This window comes from Lissotriton helveticus, chromosome 5_1, assembly GCF_964261635.1.
Source record: "Lissotriton helveticus chromosome 5_1, aLisHel1.1, whole genome shotgun sequence".
Lineage (NCBI taxonomy): Eukaryota > Metazoa > Chordata > Amphibia > Caudata > Salamandridae > Lissotriton > Lissotriton helveticus.
The window spans coordinates 561609522-561633765 of record NC_136065.1 but is presented as its reverse complement, the minus strand read 5'-3'; the positions used below and the strand labels follow the sequence as shown (position 1 = coordinate 561633765).

General features: G+C 47.6%; 1 protein-coding gene across 2 annotated transcripts in view; it reads right to left on the bottom strand.

Moving 5' to 3' along the window:
• ATAD1 (ATPase family AAA domain containing 1) overlaps window positions 1–24244 on the bottom strand; it is a 291020-nt gene that overhangs the window by 51883 nt on the left and 214893 nt on the right. For both annotated transcript variants that reach the window (XM_078642892.1, XM_078642891.1), the window contains exon 8: window positions 21339–21389. In XM_078642892.1, coding sequence (XP_078499018.1) covers window positions 21339–21389 — 51 coding nt within the window. The remainder of the gene's footprint in view (window positions 1–21338; window positions 21390–24244) is intronic.

Here is a 24244-nt window from a genome sequence, read left to right as displayed (position 1 = left end):
TGTGCCAACACATCTACACAATAATGTTTTGTAAATGTGTGTGGTGTAGACCATGAAGCTGCCTTACATATGTAGGCTGTGGGCATGTTACCTGAAAAGGCCATAGAAGCTCCTATTTTGAAACTAGAATGTGCTCTAGAAGGTACTGTTAAAGTTCTTTTAGGTTTAATATAGCAAGTTGGAATACATTTGACAAACCATCTCGAAATGCCAGATTTTCAGATGGGCTACCATTTACGAGGTGGAGCAAAAGCAACAAAAAGTTGTTTAGTTTTGCGAAAATCTTTTGTACTAGCAATATAGTACAATAAGGCTCTTTTGACATCAAGTGTGTGTAGAGCTCTCTCTACTATGGAATCAGGTTGAGAAAAGAATATAGGTAACTCAACTTATTGGTTGGTGTGAAAAGCAGACACAACCTTTGAAGGAAATGTTGGATTTGTACGAAGAACAATCCTATCTTTATGCAGCTGAAAGAAGCGTTCTTCTAAGGTCAATGGCTGTAATTCACTAACTCATCTTAGTGAAGTAATGGCTTTTAAGAAGGCATCTTTCCATGAAAGAAATTGTAGTGAACAATTGAATAATGATTCAAACGGAAGGCCCATAAGTCTTGTAAGAACATTGTTAAGGTTCCAGCCAGGTGCAGGTGATACTCTGGGTGTTATTATTCTTTTAAGACCTTCCATAAAAGCTTTGATCACAGGTACTTTAAATAAAGATAAATATTGCCGGTTCTGAAGATATGCAGCTACTGCTACAAGGTGTAGTTGAATAGATGTGTAGGTTAAACCGGAGCGTTGTAGATGCAAAAGATAACAAATAATGTTTTGTATAGATGCATCTAGTGGATCAATTGAACTATTATTACAATATATAACAAATCTTTTCCATATTGCTGCATAACATGCTCTAGTGGTAGATCTTCATGCTACTTTAAGAATTGTGATACAGTCTGGTGGTAGGTCTAGATAACCAAACTCTATGACTTCAGGGGCCAAATTGCAAGGTTGAGGTCTTCGGGATTTGGATGTACGATTTCTCCTCAGTTCTGTGTGAGAAAATTTGATTTTATGTGAAGTTTCTGATGTGGAACCACTGACCGTTCCAACAGTGTGGTGAACAAAGCTTGACGAGCCCATGTGGGCGCTACGAGAATCAGTGTGAGGGATGTCTGCCTGAGTTTCCGAACTAGAAATGGAAGGAGCGGGAGGGGCAGAAAAGCGTAAGCAAATATTCCTGACCAATTCATCCATAGGGCACTGCCTTTGGATAGAGGGTGTGGGAACCTGGAGGTGAATTCTGGGCATTTTGAGTTATGTGCTGTGGCAAAGAGGTCTATTTGTGGAAATCCCTATTTATGAAAATACATAAGGAGAACTTGCAGGTAAAGTTCCCATTCGTGTAGTCGTTGTTTCTTTCTGCTGAGACGATCAGCAAAAATGTTGTCTCTGCCTGTAAGGTGCTCTGCTAGTACATGGATTTTGTGATGAATTGCCCAACGCCAAATGGTCTGAGAGAGGCGTGACAGTTGTAGAGTGCGCGTGCCCCCCTGTTTTGTATAAAATACATTGTTGTCATATTGTCCGTTCTGATTAAGACAAGATTCTTTACCAGGTGAGGTAGAAAAGCTTTCAACGCTAGTTGAACTGCTTGCAGCTCTAGGTAGTTGATTTGATAGTTCTCCTGTTTGCAGTTCCAATGACCCTGAACTGGCAACTGTTGTAAGTGTGCCCCCCACCCTGTGAGAGATGTGTCTATTAGCCTTTTGATAAATGTTGTTTTCCACAACTGCAGAGAGCGATGAGTGCGGCTGTCTACCAACACTAGATCTGTCAGCTGAACTTGTGCTTGATTCAACTGATGTGCTAAGCATTCTTCTAGTGGCCGCATGTTTAGTCTTTCATGAGGTACTATCGAGATGCATGATGCCATCATCCCTAGTAACTGCATGAATGTTCTGGCTGAGGGATTCTGGTAGACTTGAAACTGTTGGAACAGTGTTTGAAAATTCCGAACCCTGGCTGCATTGTAATATGCTAGAGCCATGTGAGTGTTTAAAATGGCTCCTAGATATGGGTGCGTCTGATTGGGTTGAAGATGGGATTTTTGTATATGGACTTTGAATCCCAACTGATGTAGAAGATTTAAGGTAATCTGAATGTGATGCACAAATATGAGATGCAAGTGGCTTTTATAAGCCAATCGTCTAAGTATGGGAAGACATGGATTTGTCTTCTTCTCAGATGTTCCGCTACTACTGATAAGCACTTGGTGAACACTCTAGGTGCAGTTGTTACTCCAACTGAAGGACTTTGAACTGATAATGATTTTTCCCCATCAGAAATCTGAGGTATTTGTGATGTACTGGGTGAATAGGTATATGAAAGTATGTGCCCTTTAAGTCTATCGTTGACATAAAGTCGCCTTGTAGCAAAAGTGTAAGTACTTGTTGCAGAGTGACCATGTAGAGTGTTCTGACAATATGTATAAGTTTAGCGTCTGAGATCTAATAATGGTCTTAACGAACTGTCTTTTTTGAGAATTAGGAAGTATAGTGAATATACTCCTGTTCCTTGTTGTTGTAATGGGACGAGTTCTATAGCTCTTTTTGTTAGGAAAGCTTGTACTTCCTGTTTGAGTAGATGTTTGTGTTCTAAAGACAGTTTGTAAATACGAGGAGGGGGGGAGGGAGGTTGCAGGTATTAGCAATGTTGGATAATATCCAACACCCATTTGTCTGCTGTTACTGACTGCCAAATGGATAGAAGCTGATAGAGTCTTCCCCCTAAAGGTGATGAATGGTCGGGGGAGCTGATATCAATTCACTGGTGTTATTAACGGGTGGGGTATGTGATGGGGTACCTCTACCTTTGCCTTTGAAGTTGTTACCTTTGTACCCACCTTTATAAAATCCTCTAGAGCATGGGTACTCACAAACTTTCTCTCGAGGGCCAAATTTACAGTGTCGTTTGTGGCCGAGGGCCGCACCGATGGGGGTGGGGTCAGAGGGGGAGTGGGCGGGGCTAACAATAAGAAAACCTGTGACCATGAGGTTGCACACAGGTCCCTGCAGCAGATGGCTTCATCCACTGAGCCACCAGACCCAGCATACATACATCTCTCTCTCCCTCCTGCCCTCCCTCTCCCTCTCCCTCCTGCCCTCCCTCCTGCCCTCTCTCTCCCTCCTGCCCTCCCTCTCCTTCCTGCCCCCTCTCTCCCTCCTGCCCTCCCTCCTGCCCTCCCTCTCCCTCCTGCCCTCTCTCTCTCCCTCCTGCCCTCCCTCTCCCTCCTGCCCTCCCTCACCCTCCTGCCCTCTCTCTCCCTCCTGCCCTCCCTCTCCCTCCCTTCTGCCCTCTCTCTCCCTCCTGCCCTCCCTCTCCCTCCTGCCCTCCCTCTCTCTCTCCCTCCTGCCCTCTCTCTCCCTCCTGCCCTCCCTCTCCCTCCTGCCCTCCCTCTCCCTCCTGCCCTCCCTCTCCCTCCTGCCCTCCCTCTCCCTCCTGCCCTCTCTTTCCCTCCTACCCTCTCTCTCCCTCCCTCTCCCTCCTGCTCTCCCTCCCTCCTGCCCTCTCTCTCCCTCCTGCTCTTCCTCCTGCTCTTCCTCCTGCCCTCCCTCCTGTCCTCTCTCTCTCTCCTGCCCTCCCTCCTGCCCTCTCTCTCCCTCCCTCTCCCTCCTGCCCTCCCTCTCCCTCCCTCCTGCCCTCCCTCTCCCTCTCCCTCCTGCCCTCCCTCCTGCCCTCTCTCTCCCTCCTGCCCTCCCTCTCCTTCCTGACCTCTCTCTCCCTCCTGCCCTCTCTCTCCCTCCTGCCCTCCCTCTCCCTCCTGCCCTCTCCCTCTCCCTCCTGCCCTCCCTCTCCCTCCTGCCCTCCCTCTCCCTCCTGCCCTCTCTCACCCTCCTGCCCTCTCTCACCCTCCTGCCCTCTCTCACCCTCCTGCCCTCTCTCTCCCTCCCTCTCCCTCCCTCCTGCCCTCCCTCTCCCTCCCTCCTGCCCTCTCTCTCCCTCCTGCCCTCCCTCTCCCTCCTGCCCTCCCTCTCCCTCCTGCCCTCTCTCACCCTCCTGCCCTCCCTCCTGCCCTCTCTCTCCCTCCTGCCCTCCCTCTCCCTCCCTCCTGCCCTCTCTCTCCCTCCTGCCCTCCCTCTCCCTCCCTCCTGCCCTCTCTCTCCCTCCTGCCCTCCCTCTCCCTCCTGCCCTCCCTCTCTCTCTCCCTCCAGCCCTCTCTCACCCTCCTGCCCTCTCTCACCCTCCTGCCCTCTCTCACCCTCCTGCCCTCTCTCACCCTCCTGCCCTCTCTCTCCCTCCTGCCCTCCCTCTCCCTCCCTCCTGCCCTCCCTCTCCCTCCTGCCCTCCCTCTCCCTCCTGCCCTCCCTCTCCCTCCTGCCCTCCCTCTCCCTCCTGCCCTCTCTCTCCCTCCTACCCTCTCTCTCCCTCCCTCTCCCTCCTGCTCTCCCTCCCTCCTGCCCTCTCTCTCCCTCCCTCTCCCTCCCTCTCCCTCCCTCCCTCCCTCTCCCTCCCTCCTGCCCTCCCTCTCCCTCCTGCCCTCCCTCTCCTTCTCTCTTTCCATCCCGCCCTCCCTCTCCCTCTCCCTCCCTCTCTGTCATCTCACTGTGTGTGTGTGTCTGTCTGTGTCAGCCTTCAGCCCGGGCTGATACAGCTTCCTCAGCGCGCACACACAGAAAGATCCCTATCTGGCAAGAAGTTTCTCATGACTAAAATGCAGTTTGTGCGCGCCCTTCTGATAATTATATGAGTGTCCACGCGACTGTGAGTGAATGGACACCGCATCAGGGTCATTAAAGGGGGGGGGGGGACACAGAGAGACAGCCGTCCATCAGTCGCACCAAAATACTTAGCAGGTCTTTAAAAGACCATTTACATATTATTGAGGCTTTGTTGTAGCGCCCCTGCATCTCCACTCTGACAATCATCTCGCCCGGACCAACAGAGCAGAGGCTTTGTCGTATTTCACCTCTTAGCGCCCCTACACCTCCACTCTGCTCTGTGGGGGGGGGGGAGAAGTGATTGTCAGAGTGGAGATGCAGGGGCGCTAAAAGGTGAAATACAACAAAGTCTCTGCTCTGTGGGGGCCGGGGCAGCAGTGATTATCAAAGTCTCGGAGTCAAACGCTGCTGCGGCGGTGTTTGCCAACACTAATAAATTATTTTTTTAAGCACAGGTACGATTGTCTCGAAGGTCCACGGGCCGCCAAGGAAGGCTTGCCGGGCCGCATCTGGCCCGCGGGCCGTACTATGAGTACCTCTGCTCTAGAGCAAGGAGACTGTGCCTGTGTTTTAGATGAAGATGTGGAGGCATCTGTGGTATTATTTTTGGAGCTCCCTCTGTAGAATGAGTGAAGAAAGGAACCTCTATTTGACGGAGACTGAAGAGCACCCATTGATATCACCATTCTGTGTCCTTTTTCATCTTTTCTAGCGATTGGTCTATCGGAGGACCAAAAAGGTGTTCTTTGTCGAATGGTGCATTAAGAAGAGTCTGTTGAACCTCTTGTTTAAAACCAGAAATACAGAGCCATGCATGCCTCCATAGTAAAATGCTGGTATTGGGTGCTCTAGCTGCAATATCTGCAGCATCTAAAGCACATCAAATGAATGAATTAGAAATAAGCTTGCCGTCTTCTTGGTCTTTTTTCTTGTGTTCTTCTGTAAGATATTGTAATCATTCTTCCATTTCATCCCAATGTGACCTAGCTAACATCCCTTGAGTTTTGGCTATTCTCCAATGATTGGCTGATTGAGCAGGTACTCTCTTTCCAGAGGCATCTGTTAACTTTAATTCCTTATCCTGAGCTTTGTGAATTTGCTCCTTTACGTGCGTTTGAAACTACAAAGGAATCCAAAGGCATCTGACCTTTAATAAATACAGGGTCAGATGGAGGAGTTTTGTATTTATCTACTGTAGGAGTGAGGATACGTGACCTAACAGGATCTTTAAAGATTGTTTCTCATGCCTCATCATACCTTTTAACATGGGCAAAGAGTGAGATGTTCGGTGTATATTTCCTAAAGTTTCAAATTGGAAATATTCTAGGACTTCTTTATGTAAAGTGACCCCGTGATATGTGGCTGCTCTGGCAATTAACTCTTGATATGTGTTATTATAACCAGGAGGGGAAGGTTTGGCTTGATACAGATCAGGATCTGAGTCCCTCAGTGGATCAAGGTTATGGTCATCCCATGGGTCCGGGTAGCTGATCATCATGGTCTCATTATCAGCTATTTTTGTATTTATGTCTGGAGATCCTGTAGGTGTAATGTGTCTGATGGTGGTATGACAAGTAGTGGTGGAGAGGGTGGTGTGGCTGGAGGAATTAATAGGACTAATCGCTAGGTCCTTTTTCTTCTTCAGAGGTATTCTATGCTCAGTGTCTATCTTCCTTTTTGGAGGTGGTATCACTGATGTAGTGGTAATGTGTCCAGTTTTAGGGTAAATGTGGATTATCTTCTGTTTGAGATCCAGCTTGTGCTGCATTTTCTCCAGAATCTTTGGCTTTAAAGTAGCATCTTTGTCTTTTGGTGCCGAGCTGGATTTGTCTTTCTATCTTTCGATGCCGAATGTGGCGGCATCAAGGGGGTGTCATCTTGGTTCGAGCCTGAACCGGAAGGCTTGACTTTCTGTTTTGGTGCCGAGCCGGAAGGCGGGGCGTTTGAATCAGAGTATCAGTGCCTACCATGGCCTGATGGCATTGGTGGACCAGAAGCCTTTGGCGTGATTGGAGTGGATTTTGTGGGCAAACGGGCTACTCACTGCACCCTGTCCAAATGGAACGTCGTGGGACTAGAGTTCATCTCCAACGCCAAATCAAAGTCCTGAATGGAAAAGGCCTCTTCCGCCGCCTCCATCTCCTCTTGCGCAGCCTCTTTGCCGAAGATATCAGGAGTTTCTTCGATAGACTGTTGCTGCATGTCTCTGCGTTGAGCGTGACGGTCTCAGAGTCTTTTTTGAATGGAACAACCTACACGCGTCGCAGTCTTCCTTGTTGTGCTTCGGGGAAAGCAAAAGGTCACAGACCTTATGAAGATCGGTGCGTGTGTTTTTAGAATGGCACCTAGAACAGAAATAGAATGGCGTCTGTTTCATCACCGGAAGATCGGATGCAGGATCTTAGAGTGGAAACCAGAGAAGATCTAGGCACGAAGGCCACGGTCAGTTTTTATGGATAATGAAAGTTTTTTTAAGTTCTGAGACACGCAGAAAATGGTAACGCGTTTGAAAACAATACCGACGAGGGTAGAGTGAATTGCGAGCTGAAGGGATCCCAATTGACGGTTTCGAATCTGAGCACAGCAATACATGCCCAAACCCAACGGCAGAAAAAATACACTCTAACAATAGAGTCGATGCCCATGATAACTATCCCCCAATGGAGGAGTTACCTTACCTCGTAACTGGAAAAGACTTCTTCTAAGAAAAACAACTTGCAAACATTCGGACCCGACTCTAGCTGGCAGGAGTATGCAAAGCATGTGTATCTACAGCACACATGCATCGAACAATCTGTTTTAAAGAAACCATTTTTTTGGGTTATTAGGAATTAGCAATTATTGACAACACAAAATTGTATAATTCTGTTTTAATGATACATAGGTTTTTTTTCAGTCTTTTTACTCTAAATACATGCTTGGTTATGAAGAAAAGGATGATCATGATTATGGGTACTTTCTTTAAATTCATAAACTGCATGTCTGCCTATGCACAGGACACCAGGAAACACATTTTAATATCTGTAAATAATCGCCCATGGTAGCCATGACTATCAGAGGTAACGTTTTCCATTTTTTTCCCCTCAAGGATAGCCAAACAGAGATTCAAAGATAAGCACGGTGATGTACATTTAATTGAAAATACAATTTAGAACCTCAAGAAATGAAAATGAAAAACGATGCCCCTAGAAATAAGCATTCACCTAAAGGAATTTTCACTTTGCCTCCCTGTAAGGAGTCCAGAAGTTGTTCTGTCCTGAAAATCACTGCCCAGATGAACAAGCTGCGTACCTTCGGTAACGCTCTTTCTGGTGGATACTCTATCTATAGATTCCTCACCTTTAGAATAACCCCAGGTGGCAAACTGGATCAGATTTTTCAGCATATTCCATGCAGGCCAGTAGGTGGTGTTGTGCAGTACCTAGTTGACTCCGCTCGGGAAGTGATGCCTGGAACCGCATATAGGCACCACACTAGCATCAGTTTCTTTCTGGACAAAGTCTGTGCCCTCGGACGCAGAGCCCAAAAAATCAACTATTAATACAAGTGTGCCGATATCTAAATTGGGTCCTTTTCAGATGGAAAGGGAGCCCATTCCACAGAAGGGGAAGGTGGAAGGGTGGTGGGAATCTGCAGTTAGATAGAGTATTCACCAGAAAGAGCATCACAAAAGGTTAAGTAACTTGTTCTTCCAATGGATACATCCAATTGCAGATTCCTCCCTTTAGATAGACACCATGAAGTACCTACCCCAGCTGTGGGCTGTAAAACGACTCAGCCCAAAAAGCTCTGCAGGGCCAAAATGGCCTTCACATCAGACCTGGCTGTCAAGGCAATAATGCTTTGTGAACATGTGCACTTATGCCGGACAAATATTCAGGACAGGCATGCCAGACTCTTTTGGGATCCAAAGTGTTGTAGTCTGTCCTCTTTTGAAGGGTGAGGAGGGGCAAAGAACATCTGAAGTGTGATGGATTGTACATTGTGAAAGAGAGTAACAACCTTTGGTAGAAAGGTCACTCTAGTCCTCAGCACCAGTTTGTCCTGAAAGAAGGTGGTGTAAGGCGGCAGCTCTCAAAGCACTGGAAGCTAACTCTCCCGATGAGTGGAGGTGATCGCCATGAGAAAGACAGTTTTCAGGGTCAGGAGACATATTGGACAGCTGTATAATGGCTCAAACGGAGCACACAGGAAAAGTAAGGTCCAAAGTAAGGTCCCACTGATACCTCACAAATGACCTTGGCAGAAATGTGGACCAAACTTTAAAAAAAATGCATCACAACATGTGATTTGAAAAAGGATGGATAGCCCAGTAAGCGCAGAAAGGCTTAAAGGCAGACAGGTAAGCGTTGACAATGTCCACTGCAAGTTCATGTTGGGTTAAAGCAGAACCAACAGTAACACATCTGAAAATTTGGCCTACAAAGGGTCCATGTTACAGGTGTAACACTAAGCCACAAACATGTTCCATCATCTGGCATGAACAGATTTTGTTGGACACATGGCCCGCAAGGATGGCATCCACACCTTTAGGTGGAAGACTAAACGCAGTCAACTGTTGCTGCTCAGTCACCATGCAGGGAGACGTAGACTATGCAGACCCGGGTACATGATCCTGCACTGGTACAACACGACACAAAGTGTCTGCATGGTCAGAGGACAGATGCTCATATCCGGAAGTTCTGGTACCACACTCTCCTGGTCCAAACCAAAGCAACTAGAATGACTTGGGCCCAGTCATTCCTGATCTTCTTCAGAACGCTCAGCAGGAGAGGCAGGGGAGGCATACAGGAGTCCCGTATTACACTCGGAGGAATGCATCACCGAGGGACAGCCTTCTTGGGAGGTTCCTATGTGCAAAAGCATTGGCACTAAACGTTTTCGGTGGTGGCAAACAGATCGAGCCAGGATTCTACCCACTGCTGGTAGATGCCCTGAGCCACCTCTGGTTGTAGCTGCCATTTGTGATCCACTAGGCGTCCTCTGCTGTATTCATCAATCCTGGTATTTAAAGCTCATGGCATGTGGAGTACAATCAGGGAAATACCATAACAAGTCAGCAAGGTCTTGAGGCGCAGGGCCTCCTGGCACAGGATTAAGGACCACACCAACCCCTCCCTGTTACAATTCCTAATGGTGGTGGAGTTGTACGTGAAAACCTGAACCACCCTCCCTTTCACAGACGGCAGGAAGATTTTCAACCTCAAATCAATGGCCCAGAACTCTAGCAAGTTCACATGGAGGCGGGTCTCTACATGAGGCCAGAGTCCTCTGACCTCCACTTCAGCCTGATGACCTCCCCAAACTGGTAGTTATGCATCTGTCACCACCGTCCGTTCTTGGTGGGGTAGGAAGAGGTGTCTGCCCCTGGTCCAATTGAAGTTGAACAGAAATCACTGCAGATCTTTTGCAGTCTCTTCCAAACCCTGGCAGAAATCTGACAGGGTCGCTTACTGCAGGGCCCACCGAGATTTCTGATCCCACCGCACAGCGAGCATGTGCCTTCTGGCATGGTCGACAATCAGGATGCAGAAGGCAAGCAGGCCAATATCCTCAGAATCATCCTCTTTGAGACCCAGGATTGAGGCTGAAAGCTCAGCATCATAGCCTGAATATCCTTGACTCTTTGATCCAGAGTGAAGGCCCAAAAGCGCACCATGCCCAGGAAGGCTCAGATGCAAAAGCGCCTATGTGAACGAGTCAGGTGCAACTTCAGAGCCTTGATTGTGAACCCCAGTGATGTAAAGAGGTTCGCCGAAGTCTGGTGTTGGCCTACGACTAACTGTGGCTGCCCTTTTTCGGCACAAAGACATAGTAGAATTAGCACCCAGTTCCAATCTCAAAGCCAGAGACCCTCTCTATGCCTCTTTTTCTCATAACTGAACTTCCTGAAGCTGCAGTGGGACGGAAAAGAATGGAAGGGCATAGCCTCATTGCATTATTTGCAGGTCCCACCTGTCGGATGTAATGAGGTGCTACTCAGGGTGGAAATTACTGATTCTGTCTCCCACAGGTTTGGTCATGTTGCGAAGTGCAGATTAAAGTGACTTAGAGGCTACTGCCAGAGAGGCTAGGGAATGGGAGGATCGCTGTTCTAGGGGTCCTTAACATTGCCTGCTGAATCCTCTACCCCGACGAGACTGGGGTGCCAGTTGTCAGGGTGGTGGGCATTGACACAGTCCGTAGGCAAAGTCCCTAGTGACGCCTCGAAAGGGGAGAAATTATTGGTGATACTCGCTTGTGAGTGTGGAAAGACTAAGAGAGAGCAGTACTTCAAATCTCTTTAAAACAGTCGAGTTGACACCCCCCCAAGAGGTGAGACCCGTCAAATAGCACATACATTATGGGCACCTGAATGTCACCCAAGACGCCTTTGGATATCATACACAATGGGCGTATGGGCACCACACTAGTACTGACCGCTATGCCTAAGCAGTCTCTTGTGTCCAAATAAAATAGTCTGTCCAAATTAGTGTCAAATTCCTCTGGAACTGCTGATAAGAATTTAGCTAGAGTCCCATCATGCGTGGGAGTATCTGCCTAGAAACAGAAGACGTTGACTGATCCAAGGGTGAGGACAGCAGAAGAAAACACCTCTTCCCAAAAGCCTTAATTCTTTTTGTTTCTGTCCAGGGGCGTAGTAGGAATGGAACCAACATTAACCCTGCTAACAGAGGTCTGCACTACCAGGCTCCCAGGTGTAGGCTGCTGCATTAGGAAGGCAGGGTCACCCAGGGCTCATCTTTGATGACATGTCACCGGTCTATTTACAGTTGAGCAAGAGCACGGTTTGGCCCAGGTGCCCATGAGGGCGTTGGTTAGGGCCTCGTGGAAGGGTTCAGAAAAGGACAGTTCTGGATTATACCTCAACAGAAGGAAACTGTAAGACTTCAGCCATATGTAGAATGACCATGGCACTTGGAGCAGACTCTTCAGTGGAAGGGCCAGGGAGTGAGACCAGCCCTGTGTCAGGGGAAGTGTTGACAAAAGCAAATTCGTTCCCACCATGGCCATCATCACCCAAACCTGGTTAGCTCTGCTCAAAGTCCGATCTGAACAATTGCTGGAGCACTTGAGTGTAGCTCCTAGGCATAGGCACTCTCTTATCAAATCCTAAGTGTAAGGTGGCTGAGAACAAAGGGACAAAGGTCGAGACGGATTCAGTTTGGAGTCGGACAGAACTATGGGACTGACTTCTTCCTCATGCATAGGTGCTGGTATCGATGTGGAACTGGCATGGATCATAGAGCCATGTACGGAGTCGGCTCCGGAGTCATAGCTGAACCCGAAGATGGGCTCAGGAGGCACAGATGGCACAACTTCCAGAGGTAACCTATATGCCTCTACTGATCAATAGGGATAGAAGGTGCACCATAGGGTGCTGATAGGATTCCAAAAATGTGCACATGGCCTCCCTCACTGAGGGACCAGGAAATTTGAGGTGCATCGGAATCAGCTGGAAAATCGATTCTTCTTCGGTAGGAGACCGGGGGTGAGACTGTGGGGCACTTTAACGTTGTTGCAAATTCTCAGAATGAGAATTTCAAAGCAGGGACAAAGCTTGCTGGACGTAATGTTTCTTTTTGGATTTTGACTTACCCTAAGACTTGGATTGTGATGATAACTTGTCGCGGGACTGCCATTGAGAGTGGGAGCGGATCCATATTCTTAGAGTCCTAGAGGAGGCGGCTCTTACGAGTCTTCCATCAGTGCTCAGCAACATGCAGCTTATTATGTGGCCTGGATTGCTTTCGGCTGTATCGAGGAACACTCCTTGCAAGACTTGGATTTGTGGCACAACCTCAAATACCAGAGTCACAGCACATGAGGATCTGCCACAAACATTTGTTTGCAACTGTCCCTACAAGGATTACATCTTGGAGTTTTTGGAGGACATGTATTCCCTTGCACACAGAAAAAGTTTGTGAACGGATGAGAAAATGTTACGGGGTAGTTCTAGGAACTGATGCCAGTGTGCTTGGGTGGCGCCAATATGCAGCTCCAGCCATTACTTCCAGGGCCTAGCAGTCTAACCACTGCAGCACACAACGCCACCTGCTGGCGCGCATGGGCTATGCTGAAAACTCTTTCAGATCCAGTCTAGTGCTGGGAGATATTCTTAAGGTGAGGAATCTGCAGTTATAAGTATCCATTTAAAGCCTGTGGGTTTACAGGGGAAATACATCCCTTGTGACACTGTTGAATGTTCGATGTAGGTTGGCGCAACCAACAAAGGAGTGAGTAGAACTTCGTATCTGCATCACAGGGCCCAGAAAAAAGGAAAAGGAACAGACACGAGTGTGCAGCTGTGGCACTGATAACTGGTTCCATAAGGTTACTTTCAGCAAGGTCGTCTTGACCATTGGCTGGTGGGTGGAAGTAATTGCTTGGAAAAATCTGGATTTAGTCTGGCAGCTGCGGAAATTTAAAAGGTGAGGAATCTACAGTTAGAAGTATCCATCACAAAAGTGGTCACTAAGTTCTCCCCAAGACAGAAGACAGAAGACATCCTCTGGTAACATGCTGTACAGACACACTGCTCCGCTATACTGTCCAGTGTTCAGAAGGCCTTGCAGGTGGAAGGAGCTGTTAAGTGGAGATTCTGATCTAAGACCCAGGTCACCCTTCCAGTGGTTTCCTTATAGAAAACTTTGAATCTTGTTAATCTTTGGTTTGTTAGGCAATAAATTTTTTGGGTGAATCAAAGTGGCACTGGCAGACAAACACCCCTGCTGGGGTGCACTGCACCGTCCGAAAGACTTTAGTGCCCCATGAATCTATCTTCTGGGCCATTTCATTTAGTTAAGGGGAGGGATAAAAATTCTTACTATTTGGCGAGTAGGACATACAGTCCCCTTCCTCGATCCTCTACAGACACTGGCAACCCCAACCACAATTTGCCCATTTTCCATAAAGGGGATGGGGCACACAACCTCCCTCTCCAACCCACTAGTGGCCCAGGGGTCCTCATCCCACAGGGCCCATATTTTTGAAAAGGGAAGGGGGCGGCAAACTCTCCCTCCCTAAGCCACTGTTAGCCCTAGGGACCCCATCCTCAAGGGCCTTCTTTTAAATAAAGGGGATGGGCGTGTGGCCCCGCTCCCATCTACTAATGGCCCCTTAGACTCCATCCTCAGGGGTTGAAAAATATATTAGGGGAAGGGGCCTCCCTGCCCCCCTATCCAAGCCTGTGGAGGCCCCGAGATCCCATTTCCTGGGGCCAAAAACATTTATATCAGGGGAGTGAGGCACGCGGCCCCCTACACAAGACCAAATGGGCCCTGGGGATCCCATTTCCGAGGGCCATAGATGAATTATAGGTGAAGGGTGTGGTTTTTTTTTAAGCTCCCGCCAGGGGGAGCATACATCTTTCCCTGCACAGGAGAACCACTGTGTCCCAAGGCTTGGCTCCCCAGGACACACAGAGCCAGCTCAGGGAGGTTTGGTTGCCTAGGGCATGCCCCCCTTCCCTAATAATAAAGTGCTTGGCCCCAGGGGATGGGACACCCGGGGCCACTACAGGTGTTTTGGGACCCCCTTTGTTTTCTCAGACCCCACTTGACAGATCACCTTGAAGCTTTCCATGTGCAAACTTGGAAAGTTTTGTGAAGATTCGTCAAACTGCACCAAAGTTATTAGCAAAGCAACAAAAGGCATTTCGTTTTGAAACTCTGACCTAATAATAATTCTACAGCAGCTCCCGCCTCTAGGCATTACATATATCTATCTGTTTTATATAGCGCAAAAGCATTGGAGCACTTCACATGAGCACCAGATCACACTGCACAAGGTCAGATTAATTTTATTTTAAGTAGAGATTAAATGATTTTAATAGAATCAAAAGATGCTGGACCTGCTTCCCCAAATCTAAAGCCGGCTTCCCCGACTTGGCCACACCCAGATTTCTCAATTTATGTGTGAAAGTCATACACAGGTGGTGTGGTTGTGTATGATCACATTCTCTATCGACATGGGTTTGTGAAGCTAAAAAGAAAAAGAGAGCAGCAACAAATACTAAAAGGTGAAAGTCTTAGTTGGTAATATTCACAAGGGTTTGTTTAAAAACTGGACTTAGGGACATTGTTCAGTACCTTTGCACTGGTACACAAAGATGGCTAATCATTTTAACCCCTTGGCCGCGACGGTAATTCCGCTGCGGCGCTGGGGGCGGTCGCACGGCGCCGCCATGCTCGTGACGGAACCACTCCGTCACGAGCCGCGGTGGCGCTGTGCTTGTGACAGAATGGTTCCGTCACGGCCCCGCCCGCTCAATAGAACACGGCGCGCAGGCGCAAAAATAGCGGCGCGCAGGCGCAGCGGCCGGGCCGTGACAGAACCATTCCATAACCAGCACAGCCCCACCGTGGCTCGTGAAGGAATGGTTTCATCATGAACGTGGAAGGGGTTTGTAAAGGGGTAGGGGCATGCCCGAGAGAATGGTGGAACCCATGCCATGCTGAATGTGCGTCTCCCCCTTCTCCTCAGACTAATGAATGGGAGGACGAGGATAGCAGACAGAACAACGAGGGAGAAGAGAGCGGCGCCTTTAATTGGGCGTTTACAACGGAGAACGGAGAGACAGCCCAGAATGACGTCAGCCGCGCTGGATTGGGTAAAGGGCAGGAAGTGATGTACGCGGGGTGTGTTATCACCCCGGAGGAGAAGGCGGACGGCGGCGGAGCAGAGAGGAGCGAACGAAGAGGAGAAGAGGAGAACCACCTGAAGGAAGAACGCGGGAGGGACGGAGGGTCCGAGACCAGAGGAGAGCCAGGAGACCAACGACCCCGCGAACCGCCGTGCCACACTCCCGAGGGAGGAGTGTGGCTATCACAGGTACGGCAGCGTTGGGCGGCCTGGGTTGGGAAACTAAGCGCTAGAGAGTAGCGGTGTACATATCCCTGTACGTTACTATCCCCTGTCGTTTCCCTACCATACTGTGTTCCCCAACCCTCTGTATCTTTTACCTTCCTTTGATGTTTCACGGAGCACTGTACATAGCACTGTACATAGTTCAAGACATACCTCACTGGGTTCATCCTCACTCCCCCCGGTTCCCCTGGTGCACCTCATAAAGAGGACTGTGAACTAACGGCTTCCCTCTCTTGTTGGTCTTTTCCATGGCCCGGAGTCTGCTGTATCTGGTGTAAAGGAACCATCCCCGACAGCAGTGGAAAAAGAAGAAGACCCTCACCACCGACCCCAACACCTTTGCCCGAGAGAGACTGACATTTAGAAACAGAAAGACGCTTATGTCACACCCTAAAAGAACTCTCAAAATAAAACCGTCATTGAATCCAAATCCTGGTGTCACAGTCATCCCTGTTCCCACGCCCACAGGGTTAAAGACTACTTACATATAGACAACGACTTTTGCAACTCACATAAATCGGCTCATGACCTATCATTAAGTTCTAACCCACGGTTTGGTAACCTCTGATACAGCCAATTAGGTTATTTCACCAAGCTAAACAAGACTATATAATTCCCTTTCCTTCTCCTGCATAGAACAAAATAAATACATACATTTGGGCAGTGAACCCTAACATACTTGAGATCTAATCTGGACACATTTCTGATGAGGGGAGGCTATTTATTTATGTAATATTTTTCTGGTATGAATTACTTGAACCCAAAAAAAAAAAAAGGGAAATGAATACCAAATCACAAATGTATTTTTCCAATTAGTACATTATTATTATTATTTTTTAAATGGAACTTTCTTAGTTTGTGTCAGTAATTACCAATCTAAGTAAATATTATCGAGATGCGAGTTGTGGAATCCGAGGATGAAGGAAGGGGGCTTGAACAAGAAAAAAGGAGGTATTGTTGGAAATAGGAAGAGGGCAAAGTGTTTAATCACTGTAGCATTTTCAGTCATAATTCCCATACTCTTGCAGAAACCACAAGCGTAAAGTCCGATGCTGTTAATCTTATCTTGTTTCAATCGTGTTTGTAGCACTTGGTTCATTTTTCAGAATCAGGTTAAAACTTGCCATAATCTTGGATTGGCACGACATTTGCTAAGGGCCCTGACTACTGCCAGCGTACAAAGTTTAAGAAAACATTTCAAGCTCCAACAAGCAGATTGTTTAACAAAGTCAATATTTTTCTACTTCATGTTTATGGTTGGTGTCCCACAGCAAATAAAAAGTCCAGCAACTTATTTGCAGAAGCAAACAGCCTTTCTGGCAATATTTTCACAATTGGAACAATAGGCAAAGATCAGGGTCAATAACAGCCCAAGATGCATGTTTAAGCAAAAGGTATCAGCATGCTTAGTTGGAACTCTAGGCTGGGAATGTCTCACTGCTCACCTCTCCTGCCGTATGTAATCCAGAGTACTTAATACAGAGAATGCCACTGGCAATGGGATGATTGTGAACCTATCTGGGGTATACCAAGGGAAAATTACAGAGACCGATATAAAGAGAGAAAGTCTGCAAAGGCAAATATGTTTCAGACGGTAAAAGTAGTTTGCAAAAAAGACCAGACTATATTTGAGTGTTATCTCAAAAGATCTAATTAGATGCAGGAGCTCGTAGGCAAATTTGAAAGAACTTGATGAACTAATAGCTTCATGTTGCAAGGCTTCATCAGGGGCAAAGAATAAATGAAAGAGAAAACAAGGACGTGCATGGGTAAATTATACAATAGGATTCCAGGAATGGCACCTATGGAATGATAAGGAAAATGTTACGTACCCAGTAAGCATCTGTTCTTGGCATGTAGAGCTGTAGATTTGCATGCTCTGCATACTCCTGCCATCTAGTGTTAGGTCGGGATGTTTTCAAGTGGGTTTTCTTCGAAGAAGTCTTTCCAGTCATGAGGTAAGGTGACGACTCCTTTCGGTGATAGTGCGCATGGACTCCATTGTTAGACTTTTTTTCTGCCATTGGGTTCGGACATGTATTGTTGCGGTCTGGTTCGAAACAGTTCCTTGGGTTCCCCTCTGTGCTCAATCCACTTACCCTGAATGGTATAGTTTTTGATCGCGTATCCCAATCTTCGCATATCATATCAGTTTATAAAACTCTTTTCGATCGAGAAATTAGAGAAAGTCCGTTGGGCCTACCGGCGTCCGTCCATGGATCGGACTCCATTTAAATTCTGTCCGAGGTGCCACGCAAAGTTTCCGTGCAGCGACTCACATGAAGTGTGCAACTTGTGCTTATCCCCAGAGGACAACGAACAGGACTGCAACACGTATAGATCTTTCCGATCGAAGAATATGCTCTGCGACCGCCAGGCTCGGTATCACAAAATGCAAAGTCAAAACATCTGGCCAATTCCGGACCTTTTCGGAGAACATTCCGAACAAGAGAATTACGATGCACTAGGAGCCGAGGAATAAGAACAGGAGGAGATTGTTTCTGTCTCAGAATCCGGCAATGATATGGACAAAGATTCTGCAAGGTCAGCGTACCAGGAGTACCGATCCTCCCTTGTCCCAAAGTCCAAGTCAGCCCAAGAAAATTGCTACGGTCCAACATCCGCCTTCGGGCCAAGGTTGGCACCAAGAAAATGTTTCCAACGCCCCGTCTTCTGGCTTGGCACCGAAACACACACAAAAGTCGCCCGGCTCAGAATCGAGTCGCCACACTGGCATCGAGCCGAAATTTTCGGCCTCGAAACCAGAACCATACTCAGAGCCGGCTCCTTATAAAAAAAAAAAAAAAAAGCTTCTTCGGATCCGAAAGCTTCGGCATCGAAAACACTGGCACCAAAAATCTTGGCACCTAGACCCAAAAATGCTCCTTTACCGCAAAAGGAGACCCATTTCGACGTCCCGCCTTCCAAACCGGACCCAAAACAAAAAGAACTGTTTATTAACCCTAAAACTGGACATATTTAAACCAAATTGCCATTTAAACGCAAACCAGAGCCAGGGGACAATTCTCATATTCCTCTTAAAAAGAAATATGTTGGTACTAACCCTTCTCCTCCTCCTCTATCACCTCCTTCCTCACAAAACAAAAATCAGTAAGAGAAAACCCGATGCCTAAATACAACTCCTCACCAGTCGCCCCTGGATTAGAGGACCAAAGGTGTCCCTTCCCCGAGCATCGCAAGGTTCAGTCCAACTGGCTTCCTAGCAGGAGCCTGCAGCCTCTGTTTACAGAGACCGATCCCCATTGAAAAGCATTGGGGTTCCAATGCAGATTTGTACCCTGCATCTGCAGCGGGTGGTGTACGATGGGTGGATCTCCTCCTTGAGTTGTGAAGTCATTTATTAATCATTGAGTGTATTTGCAAATGTCTGTGTTAAAACTAAGGCTACTTGGCCACTGTACCCCCTAAAAAGCACTTTGGGATTGCATAGCAAGCCCTGTCCACTAGCAAGGGAACTCCTGGACTCTTTACACGATATATCACATTACTGACATATCACATAGAGACAGTTTCCTAAATGATACTTACTTCATAAACAATGATTTTCACTGCCAGGCTGGTGGAGGCCAATACCTCTGCATTCGGGGAGGAAGACCTACAACTTAATTACAAGACACCCACCAACACAGCGAGGATCATTTTGTTTAAAGTGCTTCTGCCACTGTGGTAGAAGCCTTTTCGGAAAAATTGAAACGCTGCTGGTTGCCTTGCATGGAGGATGATCAGCATATTATTTAAATTTTGCAGAAACAAACATTTATTTCTGCAAAAAACAATTGGCCTGATGTACTGGAGTTTGTCAAATATGCTGCAGACACTCCTATTTCCTGTTTGAAACTGCCAGACTTTCCATGACAGTCCCCAACAAGAACACGCATTTGCAATGCAATAGGTCTCGCATTTATGTCATTGTAAATGACTGCCTTTTATTTATGTTTTGGTTTTTAAAACATAAATAAAAGGCATTGTCATTTACAATGCCAATACCTTAAACTCACGTAAATGCGAGACCTATTGCGTTGCAAATGCTTGTTAGAACTGCCGGTGCTCAGCACCAGCCAGCCCCGGACCACTTAAAGCCCTGCCTGCACCTCAGGTTCGCCCGTTATTCCTGCAGTTCAGGATGAAGCACAAGCCCTGGGATGGTCCAATGAAAACCACCAGCAGAAGCAAGCATCTCCAGTGCTTCTTGATACTCCCACGGATGATTTGCCTCGCTCCATAAATGTCGGTTGATTGACAATAACAGCCCACAGGGGTTTTGTGTCCTGGGACATAGGGAGTAACATGCGATCCCCACTCTTCTGTGATGACACTTACAGCAGGGTAAGCAGTATTTACTATCTGAACGTGGCGGGCCGAGTTTGAGCCAAACCCACTCGTGCTGCAACCGGAACATTTTAAACACATGTACACTACCTGAACAAAAGATGGTGCTGGTGCTGCCCCACAATTGCCGCCAGTCCTTTAATAGCATTTCTTAATCCGCCATATAAATACTTGGAATAGTGGAAAAGCGAGAATGTAGCATAAATAAAGACACAGAAACGACAAAGAAACCTCCGAAGTCTCCAAGCAGGAAGCTGATTAGAAGGCGAAAATAAGAGCACGAGACGCAGAGGCATGTGACCAGGAAGCCAGCAGCAGGTCAGTTTCAATCATAAGCCGCATTCACAGCCAGCGACTTCAGAAGGAACAGAGGGTGCCCCGGACACAGCCATCCACTCCAGCGTACAGGCAGCTCCAACGCCGGCGGTGAGTATCAACACGGCATCCTAGTAAAACTGAGCAATCCGGACATTTTACTGAGTGTTCTCTCCGAGAGTGAAAACAATATTTCCTCGAAGTTTGCATCGTTTTAGGTCCTACAGACTGCTGTACTTTTCATTTATAGTTGTTAACCCCCCCGCATTCCAGAGAAAGGCTCATTTCATCTTCGCTTCCCTCAGATATACTTCTGTGCTTGCAAAATATGCTTGATTGTTGCAAGACAAGTGCGCTTGCGAGTAACAGTAATACTTGTGGCACATTAAGAAGATGTGAAACCAGTGGTGTGCGCGCACCACAGAGGAGCGGGCCGGGAATCGAAACCAGTGGTGCACGCTCACCACAGAAGAGCGGGGGTGAGGGTGTGCGGCAGCAAGGCAAACGCGCGCTGCTGCGCATAACAGACACAAATGGGAATGGGCGGAGCAAAAGCGGGACATGCGCCGCCTTTGCCCAATTGTGTGCTGGCTTTGTAAAAAAAAGAACGCACAAGCCAATAGCAGCTGAGGATCACAAAAGCAGACGCAGAAGCGGGTGGTCAGCTTTTTGAAGCCTGTACCAGAGGTCTCCCGCTGTGCGAGCAATGCTGTGCAATGCAACGCTAGGCGCAAGACCTAAAAAAAGGACTACAGAAGGACTGCTATAAATAGGGTGAATCTTCTGACATACACTGACGAACAACCCCAGGACGGGGGTTTGACATTTAAAAAGTCAGTTGAGGCTCCCATGTCAAAAACTGGTGCTTAGCCCACTTTCAAATGGGGCAGATGAAGAATGCAAATAACAACCTTTAAATGGTACCACTTATATACAGAGTGGGGTCCACAGATGGTTAGTCCCACCACTGTCAACTCTGTGAATTACTTAAAAATTCCAGTTATGCTTCGCTCGCTAACATTTTTGGTACTTTAGTGCAGTGACATAGAAAGATATGCAGAGAGCAACATTTTGATTTACTTACATTCTCATTCTTCAAAATAAGTTTCAAGATTGCCTCTCTCTGTCGCAAGGACTGCAAAAAAATAGATATAATGCATCTTTATCAATTTCAAGTCAAATACAGGATTCATACAAGTTTCAAAAACAGAAATGAATTACATTTGACCATAAAACGTTTTATCCTGAACGTTTGTTCATGGCAATAAAGCCCTAGACAACACCTACCATTGATTAAACGGACAATGTCCCAGTGGAAAAAAGGAGATCCTGCCGATATATGCAAGCAAAGTTACAATATAAGGCACATTTTATAGATAGTATAGGACATTTAGGGTAAACTGGCAGCCTTCACCATGCTGCAAAATGTGAACTGAAATATGAATGGTTTATTAATGCTCCACCGTCAGGTTGCTTCCTAAGCAAAATATCTTACCTTAAAACAGTAAAGGTATTGGGGTGTGTGGGGGATAGGATCAAGGAGAATGATGGAATAAATAATACATACCTTACTATATTACTTTTTAACTTCACATTTTACTTTTATTATTTCCATCTACTATGACAAATACTGCCCCTCAAGGTAGCAAGAAAATGAATATTATCCTCATTTATAATTCATATCTAATAGAGACTTCTAGAGAAGGTCGGTGTCGAGGTCACCTCATCACCCTAGGCGATCGACGTCAAGACCATTGAGACCTCATTCAACGCCGATGGTGACTCAGACCTCATCGCCGTCGAAGCACTCGACGTCAAGAGAAGAGGTCACAGGAATTGCGGAGTCCCTGCGGCAGTCAGATCCCGGGTACAGATCATCATCAGGAGACCGATCATCATCTCCAGGACTGCACATTGTGGAGATCTCACCAGAAGCATCCCCCAAACCTGCGGAGGGGAGGGGCCCCAGTCTGTCGCCTCGCCGTCCGCAAGGTGCTGTGTCAGGTGGCCGCAGTAGTCTGGACTCGGATTACTCCCGCACGTATTCGCCCACTCCTTGGAAAAGCACTCCGGCTGGACCCTTGAAGTCTCCCCCTAGGAGACCAAGATAGCCTCCCAGGCCAAGATCACCTCCTAGACCAAGATCGCCTTCTACACGTCGGTCTAGGTCCAGGGGTCGTCACAGCCATCATCACGACAGGCCCCATAAGAGGAGGCGCACAAGATCACCTACATGGTCTTCCTCTACAAGATCTACGGTCTGGGACTACTCTCCGACCTTCTCCTCAACACCTCCATCACGGGTGTCGCCAATGGATGACATCTCGACCTTCACAGATGTTCTGGGTAGGGGTGCAAAGAAACTCAACATCACTTTGCATGCCCCGGTGGTTCCCTTGTCTGTCATCTTTGACACCTTGAATCACCGGACAGCTCCTAGACCGCTGCTACCACTGGTGCCAGGATTCTTGGAACCGGCTATGGCCACCTTCCTCACCCCTGCGACGGTGGGTTCCGTGCCATCCAGAATCACCCAAAAATACAAGGCTCTAGCAGAGGACCACTGGTTTCTCAGGACTGACCCACCAACGGACTCGGTCATTGTGGCTCCAGCCATGAAGTCCCACTCAGCTTCTACATCATCCTCTGTGCCTCCCGAGAAGGATATCAAACAGATGGACTCATATGGGAGGAAGATCTGCAACACTTCAGCGTCATCAATGAAGGTTGCGAGTGCTTCTGCCCTTCTCGGTAGATACGACAGATCTCTTTGGGACTCCCTCACACGTTTCGCCGAGAAGCTCCCCAAAGAAGACAGGCAGGATTTCACAGAAATTCTAAAGGAAGGTGGGCTAGTAGCCAATCAGGTAATAAGTACTGCAGCGGAACGCTTCAGATCTTGCCGCTCATGGCTACTTCATGGAGTCTGTTCACGACGCTCGGCCTGGCTGCGCCTCACAGGCCTTAAGCCTGATGCCCAGAAGAAAATTCTGAACCTCCCATTTAATGGCTCATCTCTGTTTGGGGCTCACACTGATGACGAGATGAACAAAATGAAGGCTGAGACGCACACTGTCAAGGCTGTTGGTCTGGAGAAGCACAAGGAGTTCAAGAAACGTTTCCGTCAGGGCGACAAACGTTCATTTCAACAGAGGGTTCAAACCCCTCAATGGTCCTCCCAGAACCATCAAAGATCCCAGTTCCAACAAAGGCGCCCTGGGAGAGGAAGAGGCAACAACAAGCAGCAGTCCACCTCTAAGCAGCCTCCCAAGCCTTGAGTTGTTGCTTCTTTGCAACCGTTCGCCACTCCGGTGGGAGGGAATGTAGCTTGACACCTGGAAGAGTGGAAAGCCATAAAAAGAGACAAATGGGTACTGAATATCGTGCAGCATGGTTACTTGCTGAGGTTCAAGTCTCCTCCTCCACAAGTGCCCCCGCAACTTCAAGCGCCTTCCTCAAAGTCAAAGTCAGCTTTTGAAAGACAAGGTATCTACCCTTCTCGCAAACAAGGCCATAGAGAAGGTCCCTCCCATACAAAGAAATCAGGGAGTATACTCGCGCTACTTTCTAGAACAAAAGCGGTGAGTAGCCAAAGAGTACAGATCTATTCTCGACCTGCGCCTGCTGAACAGGTTTATCAGAAATAAGGAATTCTGTATGCTAGCCCTGCATCAGATATTTCCGCACCTTCACCAGGGAGACTGGATGTGTGCCATCGACCTGCAGGACATTTACTTTCATATACCGGTCTCAGTAAAGCATCAGGTTTCAGATAGCCCGTCACCACTATCAGTATTGAGTGCTTCCGTTCGGCCTCAAATTCGCCCCACGGACATTATCCAAGTGCATGGCGGTGGTGGCTGCCTTCCTCCGCAGGCAGAAGATCTTCGTCTATCCCTACCTAGACGACTGGCTCCTGAAAAGCTCCACACCTGTTCTGCTTCAGAGCCATCTCTCTTACTCTCTCAACCTGTTTCTATCTTCGGGGTT